Source organism: Pogona vitticeps, chromosome W (genome assembly GCF_051106095.1).
Source record: "Pogona vitticeps strain Pit_001003342236 chromosome W, PviZW2.1, whole genome shotgun sequence".
Lineage (NCBI taxonomy): Eukaryota > Metazoa > Chordata > Lepidosauria > Squamata > Agamidae > Pogona > Pogona vitticeps.
Window position 1 is genome coordinate 3,464,898 of NC_135798.1, and position 21,514 is coordinate 3,486,411.

The 21,514-nt window shown below is 46.1% G+C and overlaps 2 protein-coding genes across 2 annotated transcripts in view; both read left to right on the forward strand.

Annotated features, from left to right (window-relative positions):
* The window catches only part of LOC144585017 (uncharacterized), a 231,824-nt gene that overhangs the window by 49,771 nt on the left and 160,539 nt on the right, over positions 1 to 21,514 (forward strand). The window lies entirely within an intron of this gene.
* Positions 16,931 to 20,816, forward strand: LOC144585043 (uncharacterized). The gene is made up of 3 exons (XM_078382482.1): positions 16,931 to 16,935; positions 19,874 to 20,034; positions 20,203 to 20,816. Exons 1-3 carry the CDS (start codon positions 16,931 to 16,933, stop codon positions 20,814 to 20,816), a joined length of 780 nt encoding a protein of 259 aa, XP_078238608.1.

The following is a 21,514-nucleotide window of genomic DNA, read 5'->3' on the forward strand; positions in this document are numbered from 1 at the left end:
CATCAGTATAGGGGGCTAAGGGATACTTGTTCCCAGGTGACCCTGTGCCATCCAGATATTATTCCTAGGGAGTATATAATCCCAAATGAGAGACTAAAGGTGACAGGGATTGAGGGACAGGTGATCTCACTGCCAGTAGCTGAGGTACCTGTGACCTTTCAAGGCTGGAGGGGAGTTTGGCGGCTAGCGATTTCATCGACTCTGCCAGCAGCCGTGCTCATGGGAAATGACCTGGCTGAACATGTGAAACGGGTGCTAGTGATTACACGCTCACAAGCTACCATGGGGACAGTTCAGGGGGGTACTGAAGAGCCCGAGACGGAAGCAGGTGGGGGGAGTTCAGAAGCTGTGGTGGAAACCTTAACCACAGACAGCAGATTTGGCCAAGAGCAAAAGGCAGACGCCACTCTCCAAAAGTGTTTTGAACAGGTGACAGACACCCAGCTAACACCTGAAACCCCAGTGAGATTTCGTGAGGAAAAGGGAATTTTATATAGAGAGACCCTGATGAATATCTCAAAAGGGGGAGATGGGATCAGAAGTCAGCTAGTGGTACCTGAAAAGTATCGCCCCATGATCGTACAAAGGGGGCACTCTGACATGTTTGCTGCGCACTTAGGGGTGAACAAAACACAGCAGAGAATCACACAGAATTTTTACTGGCCTGAAATAGGGAAGCAGATCAAGGAGTTCTGTAAACAATGTGATGTGTGTCAGAGGCAGGGGAATAACCGTGACAGGACCAAAGCAAAGTTGTGCCCTTTGCCTGTGATTGACACTCCGTTCAAATGTATAGGAGTGGATATTGTGGGACCTTTGCCCAAGGCCACAAAGAGGGGGAACAGGTTCATTCTCACCATTGTGGACCATGCCACAAGGTACCCTGAAGCCATACCCTTAACTAACATTGAAACTAACACAGTGGCAGATGCCTTGGTGGGGTATATGTCCAGGATGGGATTTGCCTCAGAAATAATCACAGATTTGGGCACATCGTTTACATCGAAGCTCATGAAACTGTTATGGCAAATCTGTGGAATTAAACACAAGGAAACCACTGCCTATCACCCTGAAAGTAATGGGTTAACGGAGAAGTTCAATGGGACTTTAATGCGCATGATTAGGGCTTACTTGGCAGAGAATCCAAACAATTGGGACCAGAAGCTGCAATCCCTTTTGTTTGCTTATCGATCAGTGCCACAAGCCAGTACCGGTTAGTCCGTTTGAACTTTTGTTTGGGAGAAGGGTGAAAGGGCCACTTGATTTAATCAAACAAAATTGGGAACAGATCACCCAGGATGACCCACAAGACGTTGTGACATATATAGACACCTTAATAAATGACCTAAAGAGAAACCTGGAGCTAGCAGCAGAGAACCTGCAAGCTCAAAAGGTCAGACAGAAAACCTGGTATGACCAGAAAGCCAGGGGGAGGCACTTTAACCCAGGGGAGGAAGTGCTTTGGCCTAAACCCTGCAAAGAGAGCAAGTGTCAGCTGGGTAGCCCAGAAATAAAATACTTGGGTCACATAGTAGGGGGAGGAGTGATCAAACCCCTAGAGGCCAAGATAGAAGCAGTTCGTGATTGGCCCAGACCCAACACCAAGAAAAAAGTCAAATCATTTCTTGGGTTGGTGGGCTACTACAGAAAGTTCATCCCAAGGTTTAGCGAGATAGCGACTCCGCTGACCGATCTGACGCGGAAGAAGACTGATGACCGCATCCCGTGGACCAGCGACTGTGAGGAGGCGTTCCAGAGGTTGAAGGAGGTGCTCATCAATTATCCAGTGCTGCGTGCTCCAGACTTCGACCGGGAGTTCGTCATCTACACCGATGCGTCTAACAGCGGGGTAGGAGCAGTTCTTTGCCAGGAGGATGAAAATGGTGACCAGCATCCAGTGTCCTACCTGAGTAGGAAACTCCAGAAAGGTGAGAGACATTTGGCAACCGTAGAAAAGGAGTGCCTGGCCATAGTCTACGCGATCCAGAAGGCCAAACCTTACATCTGGGGAAGACATTTTATTCTGTGCACTGACCACTCACCACTGCAGTGGTTAAAGACAATGAAAACCCACAATAGTAAACTTATGAGGTGGGCTTTAAACCTGCAAGACTATGTCTTTGAAGTGAAGGTGGTCAGAGGGTCAGTGAACTGTGTTGCTGACGCCTTGTCAAGAAGACCCGAAGAATGAAGACGGCGAAAGAAACCATGGACTATGTGTATTTTGGTGACCAAAAGTTGAATGTACTTGTATATTAAACATGCTTGGTTTGTATCAATAAAGGTGACTTAATGTATTGTAAATGTTATTGTTTAAATGCCTAATTGATATGTTTAACTTAGAGTGTAAGTACAAGTAAGTATGGGATTGTATGTTATTGTATAACTGTTTTTGTGTGTTTTGGATCCAGGTTGTTTTTTGGAGAAAAGCACCTTAGCTTTCCCCCTACAAAACAACTTATAAAGAGGGGAGGTGTTACATACAGCACTGATGTTACCTGTCTGTCATGGGTTTGGAGGGAAAGTTCCATCCTATGGGGAGTGGAAGGCGGGACATCAGGGGGAGGAGCTGTACTGTATATATATGTGGAGCTTGTGTGGAGAAGTTGAGAAGCTTGGAAGAAGAAGCTGGAGTGGGAGTCTGTGTGTCAGACAGGGTACAACTGTGTGTCAGTCAGTACCTACCTGATAGGTTCAGGTCTCTTTATAGGTAGCCAGAACTGATAGGTTCAGGGTCTGTGCTTTATTTTACAGTGTTCTGTGTGAACCAAACTGTTGTGTGTATGATTGAGACTAAGCCACGTTACTGTATCTTATTTACTTGATCTTTTTATTTACCCTGTTTGTCATTTAAATAAACCTTGTTCTTTTATTTGTTAAAAATCCATTCCTGGTCTGTGTGACTCCTTATAGGGAATGGTTGGTGGCAGCTTAGTTATAGTGTGGCACATCCCAGTAGGTCTGGGGTTGTCACAACACCGTCGTCACGAAGAGCTCCTTCTACCAACATGGCCCAGAAGGACCATATCCTTTCATCTACTCTTCCTCCCAAACAATCCTGTACCAAGCAGCTGCCTAGTGAGAATTCTCTCCTGGACTGTGATGTTATAGAACTTGTGAAACATTACTCTACATTAACTGCAAGAACGGTTTCCCAGATTTTTTCTCAGCTTACTTTTCTTACAGATTTCTTAAAGGGCCCACGCCCTAGTTTTCCACAGTCTCCATCTTGCCTCCATAGAACATCGGACAAACCTAACTCTGACGTTTGCAAGGCAATTCCTCCTTGCCTCCTTCCTGATGGATGTCTTCCTCAAGCTCCTCCTAAATCCACAATGCACTTGGTCTATGTTCCTTACGCTGCTGTTATTACAGTCTGTCCCCCTAGCGGTTTCACAAGCTGTCCACGCTGGTCTAGAACCTTCCTGGCGAAGAGACATCTCGCCTTCCTTTTAAAAGTGAATACCCGGAACATCGATCTCTCCAGGATTGAGACTTTGTCAACATCCTATCACTCAACTAGACTACTGCTGACCTTTCATTCGAATTATGTTCCTGGGATGCTATTCTCGTCTGTGAACCTATTACGACATTGGGGTGTTACCCCTCACCGCTTCTTCAAGAATACCATCACTGCCAAGCTTATTTCAACGAAAGCTTCCCTGCAATCTCCTTCCATTGGCGCCTCTCCCTCGCCCAAGAGGACAAACTCGTCTCGAACTCTCAGATCTATTCACCCTCCCTCGGATTCCTTGCTGCTTGCCTTTACTTCGCCGATCCCTCCATCTCCAACGAGTGATGAAGCACCCCATGCCCCTAGGCTGATGGACCACCTGACATCTCCCTTGATCCCCTCTTCCTCCATCCTGCAACACTCCTCTATTTCTCAGGAGAAGCCTCAAGACCTCATCTCAGATCTCCAGCCGGACACTGTGTCTGCCTCAATCCAACTGGAAGCTTGTGACTGCCTTCCTGCATGCTCCAATCCTCCTGCTGCTTCTCCTCCCCATATTCCCCTATCTCCCGCATGTATTGTCAACCGGGGTGCCTCAACCAGCTCTTTCGCATTGGTTGACGCTATGTCCCAGAAACCCCCTCCACTTAATTTTGATTTTACCAACCTTATTCCTGCACTAGATGCTCCAGCCTCACCCTCTGACCCTGCCCGTCCTCTAGTCCCTGACCCCATTCTGCCTTCTGTGAATTCCTCCCCTCTTCTAGACTCTAACACTGCCTCCTGCTGACTGACTGTTCCCCCCCTGGCCCCCCCCATCTCCCCAACCCTCCCTCCAACTGATCTCTTGGAATATAGGTGGCTGGAGAAAAAAAGCCTCGGATAAAGATCTGCTTAAGTTTCTCTCTAGCTTTGATATTGTCACATACAGCACTCATGGTACCTGTCCGTCATGGGTTTGGAGGGAAAGTTCCATCCTATGGGGAGTGGAAGGCGGGACATCAGGGGGGAGGAGCTGTACTGTATATATATTTGGAGCTGGTGTGGAGAAGTAGAGTTGGAGTCTGTGTGTCAGACTGGGTACAACTGTTCGTCAGATAGTACATACCTGATAGGTTCAGGCCTCTATCTAGGTAGCCAGAACTGATAGGTTCAGGGTCTGTGCGTTACCTTAAAGTATTCCCTGGGAACCAAGCTGTTGTATGTGTATGATTGGGACTATACCAAGTTCCAATTTCTTATTTACCTGATCCTTTTATTTACCCTGTTTGTTGTTTCAATAAACCTTGTTCTTTTGTTTATTAAAATCCATTCCTGGTCTGTGTGACTCCTTATAGGGAATGGTTGGTGGCAGCATAACTAAAGGGTGGTATACTCCAGTAGGTCTGGGGTTGCCACATTTATTGGTGTCCAGCGTGTGGGATACGACTGGTCCAGTTGTCCAGTGGTCCAGCAAAGCCTTGGCAAGTGTGCCCAGAGCAAGGGGGGTCTAGTCAGGGAAAATCTGAGGGCGTGTAGGTAATCCTCTAGGCTTACCTGACGGGGAGGTAGGCTAGTGGAAGAACGTGCAAACTCAGATTGGGGGACTAGATTAGGGAGCTCTGAGGCAACCCGTTTTGGCGGGAAAGGGCTGAGGCAAAGCTGCGTGAAGTAACAGTGATCTAGCCTGTCTGCTGAGAGGCCTAGCAGAGGGGGTGGATTCTGCCTGGCAACAGTTGCAAGTTGGTGCTGGAGGGACAGCAGCAGTCTATAGAAGGCTGTTCCTGAGGCAAAAGGAAAAAAGTCGTCGTTTTATTTTGAGGCGTGACTTTTGAAGGCAGCCTGTTCTGGGGGGATTATGCCCTTGACTCGAAGCCAAATGGCAGAAATGGAGGAAGTGAGAGAACCACAGGGAGACCAAGGTTCTGAGGAGGAATTTGGCTCAGTGCAGGATGAGAGCACGGGAGAACTGACCTCAGAACTCAGAAGAATGCTCCTAGCCCAACAGCATGAGCTGAGGGTGAGGGAAATGGAGGAAAGGGAAAGGGAGAAACAAAGACAATTTGAGTTAGAAAGAATGGCATTTGAAAGGGAAGAGAAACAAAAACAATTAGAAATGGAAAAAGAAGAAAGATTAGAGAGAGAGAGAATGGAAAGAGAAGAAAGGTTGGAGAGAGAGAGGATGGCGTTTGAGTTAAGAAATTTGGAAATGATGAACCAGAACAATAATAACAATAGAGATTCTGAAGTGGGCCAATTGTCTAAAACTGACCTGAAGAAATTCCCTGTGTACAACAAGGGAGATTGCCCTGAGGTGTTCTTTTCCCTAGTGGAAAGAGCGTTTGTGGACTTCTCAGTAAGGGAAACTGAGAAGATGACCATTATGCGATCTTTAATCAGTGGCAGCCTGGCAGAAGTCTATGCAGAGATGCCAGTGGAACTGCTGAAGGACTTCGCTGAGTTTAAAAAACTGGTGTTTGCCCGGCATGGAATAAATGCTGAACAGCTGAGGCAAAAATTCAGGATACTCACAAAAAAACCAGAGCAGACTTTTACCCAAGTGGGGGCCCAACTGGTGAGGTTGCTAGAGAAATGGCTGTCTCAGGAGGGGACAGAGACCTTCCAGCAGCTCAAAGACCTGATAGCGCTGGAACAATTTTATTCAGTCCTGCATGGGGAACTAAAGTTCCAGGTGAGGGAGAGGAAACCGAAATCGGTGACAGAAGCGGCAGAGATCGCAGATTTTATTTACCAAATAAGGAAGCCCTTAGGTGCTGAGGGGAAATCTGTAGGTAAACCCAAAGAAACCTACAGCAAGTACTCTCAAGGACCAGGGAAAAACCAGCAAGGGGGAGGGGCCCATGTTGAAGGGAAGCCCTCAGACATGAAACCACCAAGACCTCAGATTTTGGAGGGAAAACCAAAACCAGATGAGAAAGACTCCAAGTACAGCAGAAAATGTTATTTCTGTCAAGGAAAGGGCCATCTAATCTCAGAGTGTGAGAAATTAAAGCAGCTAAAAGGAAATGTGCCTCATGATTTGAGTGGAACCAAGCCAAAAGCTGTGTTCTGTGTCCAGACAGAGCAAAGCTCCTTGCAACTGAGGGAGCCTGTTGCCATGGCTACTCAATCTGGAACAGTTACATCTGCTGATCAGGCTGAGGAAAATGGTCCTCTTGTGGAGGTCAAGCGCTGCTTACTAGTGAGAACAGATTCGCAGTTGTTTGAAACCGCAGGGGTGGACGTAGGAATACTTGACCATCAGTATAGGGGGCTAAGGGATACTTGTTCCCAGGTGACCCTGTGCCATCCAGATATTATTCCTAGGGAGTATATAATCCCAAATGAGAGACTAAAGGTGACAGGGATTGAGGGACAGGTGATCTCACTGCCAGTAGCTGAGGTACCTGTGACCTTTCAAGGCTGGAGGGGAGTTTGGCGGCTAGCGATTTCATCGACTCTGCCAGCAGCCGTGCTCATGGGAAATGACCTGGCTGAACATGTGAAACGGGTGCTAGTGATTACACGCTCACAAGCTACCATGGGGACAGTTCAGGGGGGTACTGAAGAGCCCGAGACGGAAGCAGGTGGGGGGAGTTCAGAAGCTGTGGTGGAAACCTTAACCACAGACAGCAGATTTGGCCAAGAGCAAAAGGCAGACGCCACTCTCCAAAAGTGTTTTGAACAGGTGACAGACACCCAGCTAACACCTGAAACCCCAGTGAGATTTCGTGAGGAAAAGGGAATTTTATATAGAGAGACCCTGATGAATATCTCAAAAGGGGGAGATGGGATCAGAAGTCAGCTAGTGGTACCTGAAAAGTATCGCCCCATGATCGTACAAAGGGGGCACTCTGACATGTTTGCTGCGCACTTAGGGGTGAACAAAACACAGCAGAGAATCACACAGAATTTTTACTGGCCTGAAATAGGGAAGCAGATCAAGGAGTTCTGTAAACAATGTGATGTGTGTCAGAGGCAGGGGAATAACCGTGACAGGACCAAAGCAAAGTTGTGCCCTTTGCCTGTGATTGACACTCCGTTCAAATGTATAGGAGTGGATATTGTGGGACCTTTGCCCAAGGCCACAAAGAGGGGGAACAGGTTCATTCTCACCATTGTGGACCATGCCACAAGGTACCCTGAAGCCATACCCTTAACTAACATTGAAACTAACACAGTGGCAGATGCCTTGGTGGGGTATATGTCCAGGATGGGATTTGCCTCAGAAATAATCACAGATTTGGGCACATCGTTTACATCGAAGCTCATGAAACTGTTATGGCAAATCTGTGGAATTAAACACAAGGAAACCACTGCCTATCACCCTGAAAGTAATGGGTTAACGGAGAAGTTCAATGGGACTTTAATGCGCATGATTAGGGCTTACTTGGCAGAGAATCCAAACAATTGGGACCAGAAGCTGCAATCCCTTTTGTTTGCTTATCGATCAGTGCCACAAGCCAGTACCGGTTAGTCCGTTTGAACTTTTGTTTGGGAGAAGGGTGAAAGGGCCACTTGATTTAATCAAACAAAATTGGGAACAGATCACCCAGGATGACCCACAAGACGTTGTGACATATATAGACACCTTAATAAATGACCTAAAGAGAAACCTGGAGCTAGCAGCAGAGAACCTGCAAGCTCAAAAGGTCAGACAGAAAACCTGGTATGACCAGAAAGCCAGGGGGAGGCACTTTAACCCAGGGGAGGAAGTGCTTTGGCCTAAACCCTGCAAAGAGAGCAAGTGTCAGCTGGGTAGCCCAGAAATAAAATACTTGGGTCACATAGTAGGGGGAGGAGTGATCAAACCCCTAGAGGCCAAGATAGAAGCAGTTCGTGATTGGCCCAGACCCAACACCAAGAAAAAAGTCAAATCATTTCTTGGGTTGGTGGGCTACTACAGAAAGTTCATCCCAAGGTTTAGCGAGATAGCGACTCCGCTGACCGATCTGACGCGGAAGAAGACTGATGACCGCATCCCGTGGACCAGCGACTGTGAGGAGGCGTTCCAGAGGTTGAAGGCGGTGCTCATCAATTATCCAGTGCTGCGTGCTCCAGACTTCGACCGGGAGTTCGTCATATACACCGATGCGTCTAACAGCGGGGTAGGAGCAGTTCTTTGCCAGGAGGATGAAAATGGTGACCAGCATCCAGTGTCCTACCTGAGTAGGAAACTCCAGAAAGGTGAGAGACATTTGGCAACCGTAGAAAAGGAGTGCCTGGCCATAGTCTACACGATCCAGAAGGCCAAACCTTACATCTGGGGAAGACATTTTATTCTGTGCACTGACCACTCACCACTGCAGTGGTTAAAGACAATGAAAACCCACAATAGTAAACTTATGAGGTGGGCTTTAAACCTGCAAGACTATGTCTTTGAAGTGAAGGTGGTCAGAGGGTCAGTGAACTGTGTTGCTGACGCCTTGTCAAGAAGACCCGAAGAATGAAGACGGCGAAAGAAACCATGGACTATGTGTATTTTGGTGACCAAAAGTTGAATGTACTTGTATATTAAACATGCTTGGTTTGTATCAATAAAGGTGACTTAATGTATTGTAAATGTTATTGTTTAAATGCCTAATTGATATGTTTAACTTAGAGTGTAAGTACAAGTAAGTATGGGATTGTATGTTATTGTATAACTGTTTTTGTGTGTTTTGGATCCAGGTTGTTTTTTGGAGAAAAGCACCTTAGCTTTCCCCCTACAAAACAACTTATAAAGAGGGGAGGTGTTACATACAGCACTGATGTTACCTGTCTGTCATGGGTTTGGAGGGAAAGTTCCATCCTATGGGGAGTGGAAGGCGGGACATCAGGGGGAGGAGCTGTACTGTATATATATGTGGAGCTTGTGTGGAGAAGTTGAGAAGCTTGGAAGAAGAAGCTGGAGTGGGAGTCTGTGTGTCAGACAGGGTACAACTGTGTGTCAGTCAGTACCTACCTGATAGGTTCAGGTCTCTTTATAGGTAGCCAGAACTGATAGGTTCAGGGTCTGTGCTTTATTTTACAGTGTTCTGTGTGAACCAAACTGTTGTGTGTATGATTGAGACTAAGCCACGTTACTGTATCTTATTTACTTGATCTTTTTATTTACCCTGTTTGTCATTTAAATAAACCTTGTTCTTTTATTTGTTAAAAATCCATTCCTGGTCTGTGTGACTCCTTATAGGGAATGGTTGGTGGCAGCTTAGTTATAGTGTGGCACATCCCAGTAGGTCTGGGGTTGTCACAACACCGTCGTCACGAAGAGCTCCTTCTACCAACATGGCCCAGAAGGACCATATCCTTTCATCTACTCTTCCTCCCAAACAATCCTGTACCAAGCAGCTGCCTAGTGAGAATTCTCTCCTGGACTGTGATGTTATAGAACTTGTGAAACATTACTCTACATTAACTGCAAGAACGGTTTCCCAGATTTTTTCTCAGCTTACTTTTCTTACAGATTTCTTAAAGGGCCCACGCCCTAGTTTTCCACAGTCTCCATCTTGCCTCCATAGAACATCGGACAAACCTAACTCTGACGTTTGCAAGGCAATTCCTCCTTGCCTCCTTCCTGATGGATGTCTTCCTCAAGCTCCTCCTAAATCCACAATGCACTTGGTCTATGTTCCTTACGCTGCTGTTATTACAGTCTGTCCCCCTAGCGGTTTCACAAGCTGTCCACGCTGGTCTAGAACCTTCCTGGCGAAGAGACATCTCGCCTTCCTTTTAAAAGTGAATACCCGGAACATCGATCTCTCCAGGATTGAGACTTTGTCAACATCCTATCACTCAACTAGACTACTGCTGACCTTTCATTCGAATTATGTTCCTGGGATGCTATTCTCGTCTGTGAACCTATTACGACATTGGGGTGTTACCCCTCACCGCTTCTTCAAGAATACCATCACTGCCAAGCTTATTTCAACGAAAGCTTCCCTGCAATCTCCTTCCATTGGCGCCTCTCCCTCGCCCAAGAGGACAAACTCGTCTCGAACTCTCAGATCTATTCACCCTCCCTCGGATTCCTTGCTGCTTGCCTTTACTTCGCCGATCCCTCCATCTCCAACGAGTGATGAAGCACCCCATGCCCCTAGGCTGATGGACCACCTGACATCTCCCTTGATCCCCTCTTCCTCCATCCTGCAACACTCCTCTATTTCTCAGGAGAAGCCTCAAGACCTCATCTCAGATCTCCAGCCGGACACTGTGTCTGCCTCAATCCAACTGGAAGCTTGTGACTGCCTTCCTGCATGCTCCAATCCTCCTGCTGCTTCTCCTCCCCATATTCCCCTATCTCCCGCATGTATTGTCAACCGGGGTGCCTCAACCAGCTCTTTCGCATTGGTTGACGCTATGTCCCAGAAACCCCCTTCCACTTAATTTTGATTTTACCAACCTTATTCCTGTACTAGATGCTCCAGCCTCACCCTCTGACCCTGCCCGTCCTCTAGTCCCTGACCCCATTCTGCCTTCTGTGAATTCCTCCCCTCTTCTAGACTCTAACACTGCCTCCTGCTGACTGACTGTTCCCCCCCTGGCCCCCCCATCTCCCCAACCCTCCCTCCAACTGATCTCTTGGAATATAGGTGGCTGGAGAAAAAAAGCCTCGGATAAAGATCTGCTTAAGTTTCTCTCTAGCTTTGATATTGTCACATACAGCACTCATGGTACCTGTCTGTCATGGGTTTGGAGGGAAAGTTCCATCCTATGGGGAGTGGAAGGCGGGACATCAGGGGGGAGGAGCTGTACTGTATATATATTTGGAGCTGGTGTGGAGAAGTAGAGTTGGAGTCTGTGTGTCAGACTGGGTACAACTGTTCGTCAGATAGTACATACCTGATAGGTTCAGGCCTCTATCTAGGTAGCCAGAACTGATAGGTTCAGGGTCTGTGCGTTACCTTAAAGTATTCCCTGGGAACCAAGCTGTTGTATGTGTATGATTGGGACTATACCAAGTTCCAATTTCTTATTTACCTGATCCTTTTATTTACCCTGTTTGTTGTTTCAATAAACCTTGTTCTTTTGTTTATTAAAATCCATTCCTGGTCTGTGTGACTCCTTATAGGGAATGGTTGGTGGCAGCATAACTAAAGGGTGGTATACTCCAGTAGGTCTGGGGTTGCCACATTTATTGGTGTCCAGCGTGTGGGATACGACTGGTCCAGTTGTCCAGTGGTCCAGCAAAGCCTTGGCAAGTGTGCCCAGAGCAAGGGGGGTCTAGTCAGGGAAAATCTGAGGGCGTGTAGGTAATCCTCTAGGCTTACCTGACGGGGAGGTAGGCTAGTGGAAGAACGTGCAAACTCAGATTGGGGGACTAGATTAGGGAGCTCTGAGGCAACCCGTTTTGGCGGGAAAGGGCTGAGGCAAAGCTGCGTGAAGTAACAGTGATCTAGCCTGTCTGCTGAGAGGCCTAGCAGAGGGGGTGGATTCTGCCTGGCAACAGTTGCAAGTTGGTGCTGGAGGGACAGCAGCAGTCTATAGAAGGCTGTTCCTGAGGCAAAAGGAAAAAAGTCGTCGTTTTATTTTGAGGCGTGACTTTTGAAGGCAGCCTGTTCTGGGGGGATTATGCCCTTGACTCGAAGCCAAATGGCAGAAATGGAGGAAGTGAGAGAACCACAGGGAGACCAAGGTTCTGAGGAGGAATTTGGCTCAGTGCAGGATGAGAGCACGGGAGAACTGACCTCAGAACTCAGAAGAATGCTCCTAGCCCAACAGCATGAGCTGAGGGTGAGGGAAATGGAGGAAAGGGAAAGGGAGAAACAAAGACAATTTGAGTTAGAAAGAATGGCATTTGAAAGGGAAGAGAAACAAAAACAATTAGAAATGGAAAAAGAAGAAAGATTAGAGAGAGAGAGAATGGAAAGAGAAGAAAGGTTGGAGAGAGAGAGGATGGCGTTTGAGTTAAGAAATTTGGAAATGATGAACCAGAACAATAATAACAATAGAGATTCTGAAGTGGGCCAATTGTCTAAAACTGACCTGAAGAAATTCCCTGTGTACAACAAGGGAGATTGCTGCTGTTCCTTCAGCACTAACTTGCAACTGTTGCCACGCAGAATGCACCCCCTCTGCTAGGCCTCTCAGCAGACAGGCTAGATCACTGTTACTTCACACAGCTTTGCCTCAGCCTTTTCCTGCCAAAACAGGTTGCCTCAGAGCTCCCTAATCTAGTCCCCAATCTGAGGTTACACGTTCTTCCACTAGCGTACCTCCCCGTGAGGTAAGAATAGAAGATTACCTACGCGCTCTCAGATTGTCCCTGACTAGAACCCCCTTGCTCTGGGCACACTTGCCACGGCTTTGCTGGACCACTGGACAACTGTACCAGTCGTATCCCACACTCTGGACACCAATCAATGTGACAAACACCAGACCTACTGGGGGATGCCACACTTTCACTAAGCTGCCACCAACCATTCCCTATAAGGAGTCACACAGACCAGGAATGGATTTTTAACAAATAAAAGAACAAGGTTTATTTAAATGACAAACAGGGTAAATAAAAAGATCAAGTAAATAAGATACAGTAACGTGGCTTAGTCTCAATCATACACACAACAGTTTGGTTCACACAGAACACTGTAAAATAAAGCACAGACCCTGAACCTATCAGTTCTGGCTACCTATAAAGAGACCTGAACCTATCAGGTAGGTACTGACTGACACACAGTTGTACCCTGTCTGACACACAGACTCCCACTCCAGCTTCTTCTTCCAAGCTTCTCAACTTCTCCACACAAGCTCCACATATATATACAGTACAGCTCCTCCCCCTGATGTCCCGCCTTCCACTCCCCATAGGATGGAACATTCCCTCCAAACCCATGACAGACAGGTAACATCAGTGCTGTATGTAACAGGTGTTGTAGTCGGTGTTGAAGGACGGGGTGAAAAATATGAGTCCAACCGCAGCTGTTTGGATGAAGGTAAAATCTGTGACAAATCGGGACTGTTTTTGTATCATTTCTCCCCAGGGTGAGTTCTTTAAACTGAACTAGTGGCACTGGTCTGAATCTTTCTCCACACTTCAGGCGTTTAAGCCATTTCTCCTTTAGCTCATGGGTTTTTCCAAGCTTTTCTTCCCAGCTTCACCCTTGACTGTTTTCGGGGCCAGAAGAAGTATAATTCTGGCCATCGTGTGTTACCTGATAGAGAAAAAAGGAGATGTCTTGAGAATATAGCAGAGAGCAGAATCTAACTGGAGGTCAAACCAAAAATTTGCTCTGTCTTTGACTCCTTTGAAAGGCATATGTCTCCTGAAAGCTTGTCTGGCAACATTTGAAAAATTTGCCGTATTGTGCAAACAACATTGGACTCCCCTTGCCTGAATTGATACTTCCCAAAGGGCCAGTGACGGGAAAATATAGTTGATTAATATTAACCACTATCCAAAATACTATTAAACATGGGCCATCAAGTCAATTCTGACTGATGGCAACCCTTTTTTCGGGGGTTTCTAGGTAGAGAATACTCAAAAGTCGTTCCCCATTTCCTGGTTCTGGGACCTTGCAGTTTTCCAAAGGCCACACAAGCTGACCTTATCCGTGCGAGACACAGCAAGGAACCTCTGGTTCTGCAACCAGATATTTAAACCACAGAGCTATCCAGCCAGCTTACTCAGAAATACAAGGAGAGGGTTTCATTAGAATTGAGGTTTTACTGGAAAAGTTCCATGGTTTACTTGCAAATTTCTTCCACTGTACAGTACTTTATTTAAAGGCATTGCAAATCCATAAATATATTGAAAATGGTGAACCCATGAAAAGAGAAAGGGAAGGAAGAGCTGGAGAACCTGGATTAAGAAAAAGCCACTGTTGGCTCATATTTAGCTTGAGATCTACAACAATTCCAACATCCCTCTCGCTCGTAGTTTTTCTGAGCCAAGTATCCCCCATCTTGTAAGTGTGCAAATGGTTTCTTTTTCCAAGGTGCAGGACTTTGCACTTGACCGTGGCCAGGTAGGATCTTGCCAAAAAGAGAGGGGAAATATTATTAAATGTTGCGGTGAGGGTTTATGGATTAGGGTTTTTTTAAAGGAAAATTGGGTGTTGCTTTGCTGGGGTATGTCGTCAGAGTATGGGACCAAATGGAGATAGGATGCTTAACCACGGACAGCAAATTTGGCCAAGAGCAAAAGGCAGACGCCACTCTCTGAAAGTGTTTTGAAAAGGTGACAGACACCCAGCTAACACCTGAAACCCCAGCGAGATTTCGCGAGAAAAAGGGAATTTTATATAGAGAGACCCTGAGGAATATCTCAAAAGGGGGAGATGGGATCAGAAGTCAGCTAGTGGTACCTGAAAAGTATCGCCCCATGATCGTACAAAGGGGGCACTCTGACATGTTTGCTGCGCACTTAGGGGTGAACAAAACACAGCAGAGAATCACACAAAATTTTTACTGGCCTGAAATAGGGAAGCAGATCAAGGAGTTCTGTAAACAATGTGATGTGTGTTAGAGGCAGGGGAATAACCGTGACAGGACCAAAGCGAAGTTGTGCCCTTTGCCTGTGATTGACACCCCGTTCAAATGTATAGGGGTGGATATTGTGGGACCTTTGCCCAAGGCCACAAAGAGGGGGAACCGGTTCATTCTCACCATTGTGGACCATGCCACGAGGTACCCCGAAGCCATTCCCTTGACTAACATCGAAACTAACACAGTGGCAGATGCCTTGGTGGGGTATATGTCCAGGATGGGATTTGCCTCAGAAATAATCACAGATTTGGGCACATCGTTTACATCAGAGCTCATGAAACGGTTATGGCAAATCTGTGGAATTAAACACAAGGAAACCACTGCCTATCACCCCGAAAGTAATGGGTTAACGGAGAAGTTCAATGGGACTCTGATGCGCATGATTAGGGCTTACTTGGCAGAGAATCCAAACAATTGGGACCAGAAGCTGCAATCCCTTTTGTTTGCTTATCGATCAGTGCCCCAAGCCAGTACCGGGTTCAGTCCGTTTGAACTTTTGTTTGGGAGAAAAGTAAAAGGTCCACTTGATTTAATCAAACAAAATTGGGAGCAGATCACCCAGGATGACCCACAAGATGTTGTGACGTATATAGACACTTTAATGAATGACCTGAAGAGAAACCTAGAGCTAGCAGCAGAAAACCTGCAAGCTCAGAAGGTCAGACAGAAAACCTGGTATGACCAGAAAGCCAGGGAGAGGCACTTTAACCCAGGGGAGGAAGTGCTTTGGCTTAGGCCCTGCAAAGAGAACAAACTGCAGCTCAAATGGGCAGGACCATACAGGGTCAGTTCCAAGATGTCGGATCTGAACTACCTTATAGTAGGGGGAGGAGTGATCAAACCCCTAGAGGCCAAAATAGAAGCCGTTCGTGATTGGCCCAGACCCAACACCAAGAAAAAAGTCAAATCATTTCTTGGGTTGGTGGGCTACTACAGAAAGTTCATCCCGAGGTTTAGCGAGATGGCGACTCCGCTGACCGATCTGACGCGGAAGAAGACTGATGACCGCATCCCGTGGACCAGCGACTGTGAGGAGGCGTTCCAGAGGTTGAAGGAGGCGCTCATCAATTATCCAGTGCTGCGTGCTCCCGACTTCGACCGGGAGTTCATCATCTACACCGATGCGTCTAACAGCGGGGTAGGAGCAGTTCTTTGCCAGGAGGATGAAAATGGTGACCAGCATCCAGTGTCCTACCTGAGTAGGAAATTCCAGAAAGGTGAGAGACATTTGGCAACCGTGGAAAAGGAGTGCCTGGCCATAGTATACGGATTCAGAAGGCCAAACCTTACATCTGGGGAAGACATTTTGTTTTGTGCACTGACCACTCACCACTGCAGTGGTTAAAGACAATGAAAACCCATAATAGTAAACCTATGAGGTGGGCTTTAAACCTGCAAGATTTTGACTTTGAAGTGAAGGTGGTCAGAGGGTCAATGAACTGTGTTGCTGACGCCTTGTCAAGAAGACCCGACGAGTGCAGACGGCGAAGAAACCGGGGTTGTCACAGATATTATTCTCCTACAGGAGACCTGGTTATTAGCCCCTCCATCTATCCCGCGTTTTTCTACTTACCATCTCCCGGCTGTTAAATCTAAATCAAGTGGGCGCCCCTCCCCAGGTCTTTGTTGCTTTTTTAAACCCTCCTCCCTATTTAACCTCATTTCCATCCCTTCCCCCTCATCCTATATTCAAATTTTCCTCCTTCAGTACGGCGAATTTAAAATTCTACTTCTTAACCTTTATTTCCCGCCTCCATCCTCTTCTCTGAATAGCACCTGGATGGAGGTAGAGAATCTTTTCAATCTTAATCTGGAAGCTAATCCATCTGCCCATATTTTGATCCTGGGGGACTTTAATACCCGGTTAGGACCCAATAATTCTGCTCTAACCAAACAAATAAATTTGGAGTTTGATGAGTCGTTTCCCCCCTGGCTCAATTGCCCAAGGACTTCCAGAGACAAGATTATCACTCCTCATGCTACCTTTTTAATCAATCTCTGCCTCAACCTTCATATTGCCATCCTCAATGGCACATGGGGTAAGGACATTCCTGGGGAATATACCCATCTTTCTATTAGGGGACCAAGCGTAATTGATTACGCCATTGCTTCTCCAGCCCTCCTCCCTTTTCTCTCTGATTTCTCTGTTGGAGCCCGTGCCGACAGTGATCACTTGCCTCTTCTTTTGTCCCTAACCTTTCCCTCTTCGCTTCCCTCCCCTCTAACCCCCCCTTCACAACTTTCCTCCCGTCTTCAATGGTCTCCTAAAACAGAAACTGACTTCTTTTCTTGGACTCTACTACCAGAGATTTCCAATCTTAACCGTACCATTGCTACAACTGACTCTATCTCTACAGCTATTACCTCCTACAACACTCTTCTTGACTCCTTAGTTATCTCTCTTAGCAGTCCAACTAACCTCCCTTCTCATAACCGAGCTACCTCTTGGTTTGATTCTCACTGTTGGCAGGCTAAGAAGCAAGTTAGGTCCCTCTTTCACTCCTTCCGCCTTAACCCTACCCCAGCCTCTTTACATCTCTACCTTATTGCCAGAAGATCCTGCTTATTATTCCTAGACTCAAAAAAACATCTTTCCGCCCAACGCAAGTGGTCTGACCTGCTTCAAGCAATTCTATCACATAATTACAAGTCCTTCTGGTCTCTGGTTTCTTCCTCCACTACTTCCTTTTCTCCCGATCCTTCCTCCTCTATCTCTTTGGAGGTATGGATAGCCCACTTCTCTACAATTTTTTTCTCCCCGAATTCTAACCCCTCTCCCGATTCCTCACTGCAGGCCCTCTCTGATTGGCCTCCCGTTACCTCTGATGAAATATTGGATTTAATCAGCTCATTGAAATCTGGTAAGGCTCCAGGCCCAGATCAAATCCTCACTGAGATTCTGACCAGTAACCCTCACTGGTGGTCTCACTACTTGGCCAATCTCTTCACTTTAGTTAACCACTCTGGTATCTTTCCCAACTCCTGGTTAATTTCCACCCTGATCCCAATATTTAAAAAAGGTGATCCCTCCCTACCCAGTAACTACCGTCCAATCAGTCTTTTATCCTATATTGGCAAACTCTATTCAAAACTTCTTCTTTCCAAACTTTCTGCTTGGGCCTGTTCCATCAATCTTCCGGGGAAAGAGCAAATAGGCTTTCGCTCTGGAGCCTCCACCCTTGATCACGCTCTTCTTTTGTCTCATCTAGCAGAAAAATACTCCATCCACCATAAATCTAGACTGTTCGCCGCTTTTGTAGATCTTCAAGGTGCCTTTGACTCCGTTAACAGATCTCTTTTATGGGACAAACTATCCCAATGGGGCATTGACCCTCGACTACTCTTTCTGCTTAGGCGCCTTCATTCTTCAAACTCATGCCAGATCCGTCTTCCAAACTCCAATATTCTATCTGATAGGTTTCAAGTCAACAGGGGTGTCCGTCAAGGGTGCATATTAGCCCCCTTAATGTTTAACTTGTTCTTAGCAGATCTTCCCCCTTTCTTATCTAAAGCTGCCAACTCTTCCCCTTCTCTTAATGGTGCCCCTCTTTCAGTCCTCCTTTACGCAGATGATGCAGTCCTGCTCTCCCTTTCCAAAGCCGGCCTGCGTCTCCTTTTAGCCAAATTTCAAGATTACTGTTCCGTTAATGATCTTTGTATAAATTCCTCCAAAACAAAAATAGTTGTTTTTTCTAAATCTAGTCCTTTGTCCTTTTGGTCAGTCGGTACACACTCCTACCAGCAAGTGCCAACATTTAAATACCTTGGGCTCACTTTTCACCACAAACTAAACTGGACTCCACATAAAAAACTGGTTATTTCCACATCAACTACCCAACTCAATGCAATTTCAAAATTTCATTATCTTTCGGGCAACCAATTTATCCCAGCAGCCATGCATATTTTTCAGTGTAAGCTCCTATCCCACCTTTTTTATGGGGTGCCCATCTGGATAGAGGCCGTAAACCATGACATTGATTCCATTGCTGCTGCTTTTTTCAGAAAGATCTTAGGTGTTCCCAATATGATCCGCCTCTCCACCATGGTACTCGAATTGGGAACCTACCTTCCGTCTACCCTTGCCTGGGTTACCACCTTCAAATACTGGCTCCGCATCCATCTCCACTCTAACTCTCTCCTTTTTGATCTTCTTAGTGATTCTTACACATCGAAATGGTTCCAACTGATCGATTCTAAACTTCTCTCTTTAGGACTGAATCTAGAATCCCTTTTCGATCTTGGATTACAACAGGCCCATTCCTTGATCAAACACAAACTTTGGCAGCTCGAGTATGAGACACTTTCAGCCGATTTGAACCCCACCTGTTCTCCCCTTTTTTTCAGTCTTCCTCCTTCCCTAGGACGTCCTTCCAACTACTTCTCTTTACTGACTAATCCTGACCAGAGAAGAGCATTTATGCAAGCTCGTCTGAATATCTTCCCATCGGCGGTCCATGTAGGCCGTTTCTCCAAGATTCCCCGTGCAAATAGGCTCTGTTTCTTCTGTCATACTTTACCAGATTCCCTGGATCATATTTTATTTCACTGCCCGGCTCATTCTTCTTTGAGAAAGCTCTGTCTTGAACCGTGGCTTTCACTTTTTCCCAACTCCCTAGTTTTTTTCCTGAGCGATTCTTGTCCTTTGATTACATCTGCCGTTGCTGGATATCTATTGGAAATTTCTATTTTAACCCATAATCTATGATATTCCCCGTTGCTTTGAGAGTATTTTTCACCTTACTTTTCCCTTTGATTATTGTTTGTTTGTACCTATGTTTTCCTGTCGTCTGTTCATATGCCAATAAAGGTATCGAAATCGAAATCGAATCGATACAAAAACATGAAATGTGAAAAGAGTTTCAGCGGGAGAAGAAATCTGCGTTCACATCAAAGGACCCATACTGGGGAGAAACCACATAAATGCATGGAATGTGGAAAGAGCTTTAGTTGCAGTGGTAACCTTACATCACATCAAAGGACCCACACTGGGGAGAAACCATATAAGTGCATGGAATGTGGAAAGAGCTTTAGTCACAGTAGTGACCTTAAGGTACATCAAAGGACCCACACTGGGGAGAAACCACATAAATGCATGGAATGTGGAAAGAGCTTTAGTCACAGTGGTGACCTTAAGGTACATCAAAGGACCCACACTGGGGAGAAACCACATAAATGCATGGAATGTGGAAAGAGCTTTACTCACAGTGGTCATCTTAGGATACATGAAAGAACCCACACTGGGGAGAAACCACAAAAATGCATGGAATGTGGAAAGAGCTTTTGTCGCAGTGGTGACCTTACGACACATCTAAGGAAGCACACTGGGGAGAAACCACATAAATGCATGGAATGTGGAAAGAGCTTTAGTCGCAGTGGTAATCTTAGGTTACATCAAAGGACCCACACTGGACAGAAACCATATAAATGCATGGAATGTGGAAAGAGTTTTAGTCTCAGTGGTTACCTTACGTCACATCAAAGGACCCACACTGGGGAGAAACCACATATATGCATGGAATGTGGAAAGAGCTTTAGTCGCAGTGATGCCCTTACGTCACATCAAAGGTCTCACACTGGGGAGAAACCACATAAATGCATGGAATGTGGAAAGAGCTTTAGTGACAGGGGTCAGCTTAGGATACATCAAAGGACCCACACTGGGGAGAAACCACATAAATGCATGGAATGTGGAAAGAGCTTTTGTCAGAGTGGTCAGCTTAGGGTACATCAAAGGACCCACACTGGGGAGAAACCATATAAATGCATGGAATGTGGAAAGAGCTTTAGTCTCAGTAGTTACCTTACGTCACATCAAAGGACCCACACGGGGGAGAAACCACATAAATGCACGGAATGTGGAAAGACCTTTACTCACAGTGGTCACCTTAAGATACATGAAAGGACCCACACTGGGGAGTAACCACATACATGCATGGAATGTGGAAAGAGCTTTAGTCTCAGTGGTCACCTTAGGGTACATCAAAGGTCTCACACTCGGGAGAAACCACGTAAATGAATGGAATGAGCTTTAGTAGCAGTGATGCCCTTAGGTTACATCAAGGAACCTGCACTGGGGAGAACCCCCATGTATGCATGGAATGTGGAAAGAGCTTTGTCATGGTTTACCATTTGTTTTAAAAAATGTCGGTGCTTCATTTCAGAGGATAGACAAGCTTTTGCATGGTCTTACATTTGCTAGTGTTTATCTTGATGATATTGCAGTTTTCAGTTCTGATTTTGAATCTCACATGTCACACATTGAAAGTGTGTTGTCTAGAATCCAGCAAGCAGGATTGACAGTCAAAGCGACTAAATGTCAGTGGATGCAGGGAAAAGTCATGTACTTGGGTCATTTAATTGGACAAGGAGAAATCCAGCCTTTGCAAGCCATAAATGATTGGCCTATTCCTACAACTAAAAAGCAAGTTCAATCCTTTTTGGGCCTATTTGGCTATTAAAGAAAATTCATTCCTGATTTCAGTTATTTGGCAACGCCTTTGACGGAGCTAACTAAGAAAAGACAGCCTGTCAAGGAAAAATGGACACCTGAGTGTCAAGGTGCTTTTGAAGCCTTAAAGGCAAAGTTTAGTGCTGCACCTATACTAAAATCACCTGACT